Consider the following 10,991-nt stretch of genomic DNA (forward strand, 5'->3'; position numbering starts at 1 on the left):
GGCGCGAGCCACCACGCCCGGCTAGGAGATTATTATTATTTTTTTAATTTAATTATTTGTTTTTTTTTTTTTTTGAGACAGAGTTTCGCTCTTGTTGCTCAGGCTGGAGTGCAGTGGCGCGATCTCGGCTCACTGCAGCCTCCGCCTCCCGAGTTCAAGGATTCTCCTGCCTCAGCCTTCCAAGTAGCTGGGATTACTTGACTAGGGCAGCCAGTGCAAGGCCTGCCCCCAGGCAAGGGAGATGATTATTATGGTGGCACCCGCCACCATGCCCGGCTAATTTTGTATTTTTAGTGGAGACGGGGTTTCTCCATGTTGGTCAGGCTGGTCTCAAACTCCCGACCTCAGGTGATCCGCCTGCCTTGGCCTCCCAAAGTCCTGGGATTATAGGCGTGAGCCACCGCGCCCGGCCAAGATTATTTTTAAAATTGTGCTATGATTGTGACAATGCACTCCAGCCTGGGTGGTAGAGCGAGACCTTGTCTAAAGTAAGTCAATAAAATAGTCTTTAAAATGGCCAATTCCAGGCTGGGCGCGGTGGCTGCATACCAGTGTGAATGTATTAAAACACTCCATTGCACACCTGAAAATGGTTAATTTTATGTTATGTGAATTTCACCTCAATAACAAAAAAAAATGACCCGGGACATATCATGTGCACACAGGAGCCCATTTGGAAGGGGTCACGATGGCCAGAGGAAAACTTGAGCAACAAAATTAAAGTTTATAAAGGATTTATAGTCTGTAGAAAAAATGTCATCAAGGCCGGGTGTGGTGGCTCATGCCTGTAATCCCAGCACTTTGGGAGGCCGAGGCGGGTGGATCACGAGGTCAGGAGATAGAGACCATCCTGGCTAACACGGTGAAACCCCGTGTCTACTAAAAAATACAAAAAATTAGCTGGGCTTGGTGGCGGGCGCCTGTAGTCCCAGCTACTCGGGAGGCTGAGGCAGGAGAATCGCTTGAACCTGGGAGGCAGAGGTTGCAGTGAGCTGAGATCGCGCCACTGCACTCCAGCCTGGGCGACAGATCGAGACTCTGTCTCAAAAAAAAAAAAAAAAAGAAAAAATGTCCTCGAGTGGATGCTGGTAGAAATAAATGACTGAATAAATGGCTGATGGGACCACGAGACTGCTCCTCTTTACAGTGCAGTCCAGTGACTCACTGTGGCAACAAACACAGGACCCCATCCGCCAGGCTGGCTCCTGTCACCTCCTGGGCTGGCGAGGGCCTCAGTGCCACCATGCTGAAGTCTCTGCCTTCCCTTCTGGGACTTAAGTACCAGGACAGCAGATACAGAAATAGGCAGGGGAAGCTCACTGCTACTGGGGTCTGGTAACCTACAGATGCAGGGCTCAAGTCACACAATTTCTTTTTTGAGACAGGGTCTCACTCTGCCACCCAGTCTGGAGTGCAGTGGCACAATCACGGCTCACCACAGCCTCAAACTTCTGGGCTCCAGCAATCCTCTCACCGTGGCCTCCCAAAGTGCTGGGATTACAGGTGTGGGCCACTACACTTAGCCTGCAGACAATTTTTTTTTTTAATTTTTATATATTTTTTGAGACAGTCTGGCTCTGTCACCCAGGCTGGAGTGCAGTGGTGCGTGAGCCACCACGCACAGACCCCTGGCCAATGTTTTTTTAAAAATCAGAACAAAATCTGGCCGGGCACAGTGGCTCCCGCCTGTAATCCCAGCAATTTGGGAGGCCGAGGTGGGCAGATCACCTGAGGTCATTTCAAGACTAGCCTGGCCAACATGGCAAAACCCCATCTCTACTAAAAATACAAAAATTAGCAGGGCGTGGTGGCAGGCACCTGTAATCCCAGCTACTCGGGAGGCTGAGGCAGAAGAATCGCTTGAACCCTGAAGGCAGAGGTTGCAGTGAGCCAAGATCATGCCACTGCACTCCAACCTGGGTGACACAGTAAGACTCCATCTCCAAAAATAAATAAATAAATAGGCTTGGTGCAGTGGCTCACAGCTGTTAATCCCAGCACTTTGGGAGGCTGAGGCAGGAGAATCGCTTGAACCCAGGAGGCGGAGGTTGCAGTGAGCCAAGAGCGTGCCACGGCACTCCAGCCTGGGCGATAGAGCAAGACTGTCTTTTAAAAAAGAATAAGTAAAATAAATTTCTGTTGGTTGAGCCATGCAAAATCTGTGGTGTTTTGTTATGGCAGCCCTAGCAGACTGATATAATAGCTATTTCCATCAACACACTTACGTATGCAGACAGTATGTCTAGGATTTTTTTTTTTTTGAGTCTCACTCTGTTGCCCAAGCTAGAGTGCAGTGGTGCAATGTCGGCTCAGAGATTGGCAAGAGCTGGAAAAAACTGGGCAGCTGTATCAGGGAGTGTGACTTTGTACCATATTCTCTTTTAATACCTGTTCATTTTTATTTTTTCATTTTTTTTCTTTTTATCAGAGACAGGGGCCTCTTTGTTGCCCAGGTTAGTACTGAACTGGTTCAAGTGATGCCCCTTCCTCAGCCTCCCAAAGTGTTGGGATTGTAGGCATGAGCCACCGCTCCCAGCCTGTTCATTTTTGTACCCCTAATGTGACAGTTTGAAATGTCTACCAATTCTGATATTCTTCCCTTCAAAACACAGAACCTCATTCTCCTCCCTCTGCACGTGGGCTGGGACTCGGGCTGGGACTGTTTCTGATAAACAGGCTGTGGCGGAAGTGATCACGTGAGACTTCTCAGGGTGGCTCATAGAAGCACTGTGGCTTTCTCCTTCCTCTCCCTTGGTTCACCTGCTCTGGGGAAGGCAGAGGCCATGCCGTGAGGATGCTCAAGCAGCTTCGTGTAGGGGCCCCCATGGGAAGGAACTGTGGCTGTCACCGACAGCCACGTGAGGGCACTGGCTTGGAAGTGGCTCCAGCCCCAGTTGAGCCTTCCTCAGACAAAGTGGCCTTGGCTGATGTCTTAACTGCAACCTCATGAGAGACTCTGGGCCACAACCACCCAGATACATCACTCCCAAATCCCTGACTGACACAGACTGTGAGATAGTGAATGTTCGTTGCTTTAAGCCACTACGTGTGGGGTAACTTGTTAAGGCAGCAACGGATAAACATACTGCAGATATTACTTATGAAACATTTTAAATAAGCAGTTTCTGTCAGCCATTGGAAAACTCTCCTAGACTTGCAACATTCTGGAGCTGAAAGGATGCCTGGGTCACCTGTGCCACTCCAGCTACAGTCACAGTAACCAAGCCACCAGCATGATCAACATCCGGGCACGGAGCAGGTTTCAGTGAGGTTTAATGCAACGTGCATTAAAATATCCAAGCTGTTTTCAGAAACATAAGAAGCCTGAAGCTGAGCTGTGGGTTTCCTCTCGTCCATCCTGAGGCTTGGGCTGCTCCAGATGCAGCAGGTGCTGAGGTGGGAGGAGCTGGCGCCACCAGGCACCTGGAGGGAGAGCAGACGAGGCAGGGTGAGTAGAAGTGTCCCTTCCAGGCTGGGTGCAGTGGCTCACGCCTCTAATCCCAGCACTTTGGGAGGCCGAGGCGGGCGCATCACCTGAGGTCAGGAGTTTGAGACCAGCTTGATTAACATGGAGAAACCCCATCTCTGCTAAAAATACAGAATTAGCCTGGTGTGGTGGCAGATGCCTGTAATCCCAGCTACTTGGGAGGCCGAGGTAGGAGAATCGCTTGAACCCGGGAGGTGGAGGTTGCAGTGCGCCAAGATCGCACCATTGCACTCCAGCCTGGGCAACAAGAGCCAAACTCTGTCTCAAAAAAAAAAAAAAAAAAAAAAAAATTAGCTGCGTGTAGTGGTGGGCACCTGTAGTCCCAGCTACTTGGGAGACTGAGGCACAAAAATCGCTTGAACCCGGAAGGCAGAGGGTGCAGTGAGCTGAGATCGCGCCACCGTATTCCAGTCTGGCAACAGAGCGAGACTCCGTCTCAAAAAAAAAGAAAAAAAAAAAAAAGAAATGTCCCTTCCATATGAAGCTGGCTGCAGAAGTGGCCCAGGACAGCAGCCTGGCAGGAACACCAATGCAGCACAGGCCCCGGGCTCCACGCAGTAGGGAGGAACACAGACCGGAGCAGGGCTCTGAGGCCCAGGTTCAAACAGTGGCATGGCCTCAGGCCTCAGGCCAGCACCTGGAAAATGGGGGTGTAAGAGCACGGCCACGTGGGACTGTCATGTGGGCACTGGGCAGATGCCACAGGCACTGTGGTTAAGAGGGCAGCTGGCATGCTGGAGAAACACGTGGATGCGTCCAGGGCCTCACAGGCGCTTCCAAGAGCTCATGGGGTGTCCAGCCACCGTGGGCCAGCCTCCACCTTCCCCATCTGTCTGTAACATGGGCCCCCACCCAGTTCAGGCTGGAGTGCCCACTGAGATGGAAGCAGGGTCTGCCTCAAAGACTAACTGGGATTGTCCAGAGAGAGGGCAAGGCCCACGCCCCAATCACACAACCCAAGGCTGCGGGGCGGACAGTTCTGTGCCCGTGGGCCGGAGATGCCAGAAAGGGCACCCAGGGCCCCACTCTCGAATGCAGGCCTCTCCAGGGGGAGCAGTGAGGGCTGCCGCCCCGGCTCTGGGAGCCTGGAGAACCCACTCTTCGGCGGCCATCATGCAGTCCACCCACCGCAGCCCACTGAAACTTACCAGAGCAGTCTGTGAAGGGTTTGTGTAATTAATTATCCTTCTTAAACTTGCCATTGATGTAAGGTACCCAGTCCAGGATCAGCCGCCAATCGGTGGCCCACACCAGCCCCACGGCGCCCACAGCGCCCCATGTGTAGGCCGTCGGGACCCTGCGAGAAGAGAGGGGATGGTCAGGCCTGCTCTGGACCCTTTCTCCAAGACCCTCTCCTGCCCACCCCGGCCCCCCGTCCTGAGCGGTGATGGCTGAGGTGCAGGCCTGGCACCTGCACCCGCCCAGTGCTGTGAGCCCTGAGGGCTGGCACCAGCAGCACAGGCCCTGCCCATGCTGCCGGCTCTCGGGAAGCCAGTAACTGCTCAAGGGGCTGCTGGGGTGAGAGTGGAGCTGGGGGGGAGGCTGGGCCTGGGGCATGTGTAGGTGTTTGTAAGTTTGCAACCACCATGATGATGGGTCCAGTCTGCTGCAGTCTGCAGAAATTCATCCATCCCTGCCACAGCTGCAGGACTCAGGCAGGTGCCGCCATCACAGTCCCTGTTCCCAGGCGAGGACACCAAACAACAGACAGGGCGAGGCCCTCACCTGAGGCCACACAGCTGGCGAGGATCGAGGCCTCCGGTTCCAAGCTCACGCTCTTGCCCACCACGGCACGTGCTGTGAGAGCTCCCCTGAGTTGCCTGGGCCCAGCAGATTCTAGGAAGGCCCAGCAGATTCTAGGAAGGACCAGCAAGCCCGCCTGCTGGCGTTTACGCCCTCGCACAGTACAAACTTGGGCACAGACTTCTTTTTTTTTTTTTTTTTTGAGATGGAGTCTCGCTGTGTTGCCCAGGCTCTGGAGTGCAGTGGTGGGATCTCAGCTCATTGCAAGCTCCGCCTCCGGGGTTCACGCCTTTCTCCTGCCTCAGCCTCCTGAGTAGCTGGGACCACAGGCGCCCGTCACTGCGCCCGGCTAATTTTTTTGCATTTTTAGTAGAGATGGGGTTTCACCGTGTTAGCCAGGATGGTCTCGATCTCCTGACCTCGTGATCCGCCCGCCTCGGCCTCCCAAAGTGCTGGGATTACAGGCGTGAGCCGCCGCGCCCGGCCGGGCACAGGCTTCTAATGCGTAGAACGCAGCATGAGCAATGGGGCCTCACTGCCGAGGTCAAGTGACAAAAGACTGGCTTCAGGCACGGAGGCTCACAAGGGGAATCCCAGCACTTTGGGAGGTTGAGGCAGGAGGCTCACTTGAGCCTAGGAGTTTGAGACCAGCCTAGACAACAGAGTGAGACCCCATCTCTACACAAAATTAAGAAAAATTAGCCGGGTGTGGTGGCACATGCCAGTAGTCCCAGCTACTAGGAAAGCTGGGGCAGGAGGATCTCTTGAGCCCAGGAAGCAGAGGCTGCAGTGAACTGTGGCTACACCAACTGCCTTCCAGCCTGGGTAAATATGAGACCATATCTCAAAAAAAATTAAAAAAGAAAAAGAGGCTGGGCGTGGTGGCTCACGCCTGTAATCCCAGCACTTTGAGAGGCTGAGGCGGGCAGATCACCTGAGGTCAGGAGTTCAAGACCAGCCTGGGAAACATGGTGAAACCCCGTCTCTACTAAAAATACAAAAATTAGCCGGGCATGGTGGTGGATGCCTGTAATCCCAGCTACTTGGGAGGCTGAGGCGGAAGAATGGCTTGAACCCAGGAGGTGGAGGTTGCAGTGAGCCAAGATTGCACCATTGCTCTCTAGCCTGGGTGACAAAGTGAGACTCCGTCTCAAAAAAAAAAAAAAAAAAGAAAAAGACTGGCTTCCATCCTGGGCACCTTTGCGCAACCTCTAGCTGCCTCTGGAGAAGCCAGCTGCCATGCTGTGAGATGCCCTATGAAGGGACCCAAGTGGCAGAGAACTGACGGCAGCCTCCAGCTAAGAAGGAAATGAGGGCCGGGCATGGTGGCTCACGCCTGTAATCCCAGCACTTTGGGAGGGTGAGGTGGGCGGATCATGAGGTCAGGAGATAGGGACCATCCTGGCTAACATGGTGAAACCCCATTCTACTAAAAATATTAAAAAATTAGCCAGGCGAGGTGGCGGGCGCCTGTAGTCCCAGCTACTTGGGAGGCTGAGGCAGGAGAATGGCATGAACCCGGGAGGCGGAGCTTGCAGTGAGCTTAGATCATGCCATTGTACTCCAGCCTGGTGACAGAGCGAGACACCGTCTCAAAAAAAAAAAGGAAGAAAGAAATGAATCCAGCCAACAACCCCGTGAGTGATCGTGGAAACGGATCTGCCTGGTCACACCCTCGGATGAGACTGCAGCCTCACAAGAGAGCCTGAGGAGTCGACTCAGTGCACCCACTGAAACTGTGAGATAAGGAGTGTTTGCTAGTTTAAGCGGCTAATTTTGGGAGACCATTTCTTATGCACACAGCACTAGATAACAATTGCAGGTCCCACTGCTGGCCAACAGAGGGCTGAAATTAAAATTCAATTCCGGGCGGGGTGCAGCGGTTCACACCTGTAATCCCAGCACTTCGGGAGGCCGAGGCGGGTGGATCACCTGAGGTCAGGAATTCTAGACCAGCCTGGCCAACATGGTGAAACCTCATCTCTACTAAAAATATAAAAACTAGCCCGGTGTGGTGGTGCGCACCTGTAGTCCCAGCTACTGGGGAGGCTGAGGCGGGAGAATCACTTGAACTCTGTAGGTGGAGGTTGCAGTGAGCCGAGATCGTGCCACTGCACTCTAGCTTGGGCGACAGTGAGACTCTGTCTCAGAAGAAAAAAAAAAAATCCGATTCACCTCCCTGGATCACAGCGAATCACACAGCTGGGATGTTGGGGCGGTAAGGGGTGCTCCTCCTGGAGGCGGATGAAGAAACCCTGCCCACATTGCCCCAGGGGGCCTCACCAGAGACTCTCCAAGTGCAGGCCAGGTGCCCGCTCACCAGCTGGGGGCACGCACAGCTGCTCCTGGAACCTGGCTCGGAGGCAGATGCCACCAACAGGGCAGGAATATTTGCACGTGTGTCTTGATGGCATTCTGGATAAGTTATTTATTTATTTATTTATTTATTTACTTATTATTTATTTTGAGATAGAATCTCGCTCTGTCACCCAGGCTGGAGTGCAATGACGCAATCTCAGCTCACGGCAACCCCCGCCTCCCAGGTTCAAGTGATTCTCCTGTCTCAGCCTCCCATGAAGCTGGGATTACAGGTGTCCACTACCACGCCCGACTAATTTTTGTATTTTTAGTAGAGACAGGGTTTCACCTTGTTGGCCAGGCTCTTCTCGAACTCCTGACCTCGAGGGATCCACCCACCTCAGCCTCTCAAGGTTCTGGGATTACAGGCGTGAGCCACTGCGCCCAGCCCTGGATTATTAATCACCAGAGAAGCCTGCTCATAAATATGCCCAGTGGGCCGGCCTCCGCCTCCCCTATCATCCTGGTCACCCCATGTAGGACCCTGTGGATTTGGACAGTGTGGGAAGAGCCCACAAAACCTGATTTCCACTAGCCACTGAGGAAGGACGTACAGACCATGACCACACTGACCAACGACCTCGTCGCCACGACAACCCCTTCCTCAAAGCAAGCCCCAGCAGGGCCTAGAAGGGGTGTGGGCTGCAGGGTCCCCAGCTGGTGAACTGTGGCCCTCTCAGTCCTAAGTCTGAGACTCTGAGACACAACCCCACAGTGCCTCCTGGGGATGAGACCCGCTCCCTAGCCTCCCAAAGCCACTGCCTGGTGGCACAGCCCTGCACGGCCCCTCGCACGCAGGTGTCTGCACCCCTTCCTCTCCCGCTTCGTTATTTTAGGTCAGCCCCACACCACAGGTCTCGTTTCTTTACCTTTCCTTGCCCACCAACCAGAATGTCCGCCCACAAGGGTTCGGTCTATTGGCGTGTCCCTAACACATAGTAGGTGCTCAATAAATGTTGGGCTGGGCGCGGTGGCTCATGCCTGTAATCCCAGAACTTTGGGAGGCCACGGCAGGTGGATCACGAGGTCAGAAGATCGAGACCATCCTGGCTAACACAGTGAAACCCCGTCTCCACTAAAAAATACAAAAAAAATTAGCCGGGCGTGGTGGTGGACACCTGTAGTCCCAGCTACTTGGGAGGCTGAGGCAGGAGAATGGCGTGAACCCGGGAGGCGGAGCTTGCAGTGAGCCGAGATTGCGCCACTGCACTCCAGCCGGGGCGACAGAGCAAGACTCCGTCCCTAAATAAATAAATGAATAAATAAATAAATAAATGCTTGCTGTTGGATGAAAGCACGGATGACGGGTGGTCCCCGCTGTGACTGAACACAGAAGAAGCAGACCTGCTGCACCCGGGAGGGGCTGCATTGGCTACCATGGGCCACTGGGTTCTCAGCTAGGAGCAGGCTTCCTCATCCCAGGCCTGAGTTACCCACGCTGTAAAACGCCACCGGCACCATCACGTTCCACTTGAAGGTCCCAGTCAGCTCCACCGTGCAGACCCTGTCCCCGACCTGTCCCCCAGTCTGGGATGGAGGAAGTATGTTCTGGCTTCCGGACACACTGCCAATCATAAGCCTTTGCTTTTTTCTTTTTTAGAAACGGAGTTTCGCTCTTGTTGCTCAGGCTGGAATGCAATGGCACAATCTCAGCTCACCACAACCTCCACCTCCCGGGTTTGAGCGATTCTCCTGCCTCAGCCTCCCAAGTAGCTGGGATTACAGGCACGTGCCACCATACTTGGCTAATTTTGTATTTTCAGTAGAGACGGGGTTTCTCCATGTTGGTCAGGTTGGTCTCAAACTCCTGACCTCGGGTGATTTGCCCGCCTCGGCCTCCCAAAGTGTTGGGATTACAGGCGTGAGCCACTGCGCCCAGCAGCTCTAAATTTTTTTGTAGAGATAAGGTCTTGCTGTGTTGCCCAGGCTGGTCTCAAATTCCCAGGCTCAAACGATCCTCCCACCTTAGCCTCCCCAGTAGCTGGGACTACAGACAGGTGCCACCATGCCCTGATAATTTTTTGTTTTGTAGAGATGGGGTTTCATTGTGTTGTCCAGGATGGTCTTGAACTCCCAGGCTCAAGTGATTCTCCTGCCTGGGCCTCCCAAAGCACTGGGATCACAGGCCGGAGCCACTGCACCCGGCTAAGACCTTGCTGCTTTTTTTTTCTTTTCTCTTTTTGGGACACAGTCTCATTCTGTCACCCAGGCTGGAGTGCAATGGCGCAATCTCAGCTCACTGCAACCTCCTCCTCCCGGGTTCAAGCGATTCTCCTTCCTCAGCCTCCCGAGTAGCTGGGATTAGAGGCACCCGCCACCACGCCTGGCTAATTTTTGCATTTTTAGTAGAGACGCGGGTTTCACCATGTTGGCCAGGCTGGTCTCGAACTCCTGACCTCAGGTGATCCACCTGCCTCGGCCTCCTAAAGCGCTAGGATCACAGGCGGGAGCCACCGCACCCAGCAAGGCCTTGCTTCTTAGCACCCCACGTGGAAACACCAGACAACCCTACGGAGGCCACCCCCAGCCCGGCTTCTATGGGGGCCACCCCTATGCCTTCCCGCTGCCCACGTGGGCTCAGGCGCAGCTGAAGCTTTCACGCTCCTTGTTAAAAATCATAAAAACCAAAATAGTGGCAAAGGCCGAAGATGCCGCGAGTGCTGGGCTGGGGATCGGGACTCGGCACCTTCTGGGCGTTTCCGTCCAGGGGGTCACCATTCGGATCCCCCGGTAGAGATGGGGAAACTGAGGCTTGGAGCGGCCTAGCCGCGGAGCCGGGCAAGCTGGGGTTTGGCCTTGGGTCCGTCACGTCCCGTTCACGCCGGGACGCGCCGCTCCGCCTCTCTGCCTCAGTTTCCCCCTCTGTCACCGGGCACAACAAGGGACCTGGGCCCGGCCCGGCCCCCGGAAACGCGCACAAATACGGAACGCAGCGGCGCGGGGCTGGGCCGAGGCGGGAGCGCGGATGGGGCCGCGAGTCGGCGTCCTCACCAGTTCTTGACCAGCTCCCGGTAGCGTGGGCCCAGGAACCGGGTCACCATCGCGGCGGCGTCGCACCCTCAGGATGACCCTGTCCAGCTGACCCGGCTACACTGCGCAGGCGCGGCCGCGGCGCGCACGCGCGCGGGGAGGGCGGGGGGGAAGGAAAAAAAAACATCATCCGCCACTGTGCGCACAGACCCGGAAGCCACTTACAGTAACTTCCGGCGAGGGTTGGACGACCGCGGAGAAGTGGTCCGGAGTGGGCGGTGTTAGGGCGGGGCTTTCTGGCCACGTGGTCTGGCGGCCGAATGTGCTTCTGGGCTCCGCGGGGCTACCTGCCAGTGATTTTGTGCGCCTAGTATGTGCCAGAACGTTATTTACAATGAAGGAAACTGAGGTCCAGCGGGGAAGGGTCTTGCTC

The 10,991-nt window shown here is 54.7% G+C and overlaps 1 protein-coding gene across 1 annotated transcript; it reads right to left on the bottom strand.

The window, feature by feature from the left end:
• Positions 1-3,255: 3,255 nt before the first annotated feature.
• Positions 3,256-10,787, bottom strand: UQCR11 (ubiquinol-cytochrome c reductase, complex III subunit XI). Its single transcript, XM_001148727.7, has 3 exons — positions 10,580-10,787; positions 4,636-4,784; positions 3,256-3,423 (listed from the first exon to the last, which is right to left on the bottom strand). Exons 1-2 carry the CDS (start codon positions 10,627-10,629, stop codon positions 4,664-4,666), a joined length of 171 nt encoding a protein of 56 aa, XP_001148727.1. The 5' UTR covers positions 10,630-10,787; the 3' UTR covers positions 3,256-3,423; positions 4,636-4,663.
• Between the last annotated feature and the right edge of the window lie 204 nt (positions 10,788-10,991).

Source organism: Pan troglodytes, chromosome 20, assembly GCF_028858775.2.
Source record: "Pan troglodytes isolate AG18354 chromosome 20, NHGRI_mPanTro3-v2.0_pri, whole genome shotgun sequence".
In the NCBI taxonomy this organism is placed as follows: domain Eukaryota; kingdom Metazoa; phylum Chordata; class Mammalia; order Primates; family Hominidae; genus Pan; species Pan troglodytes.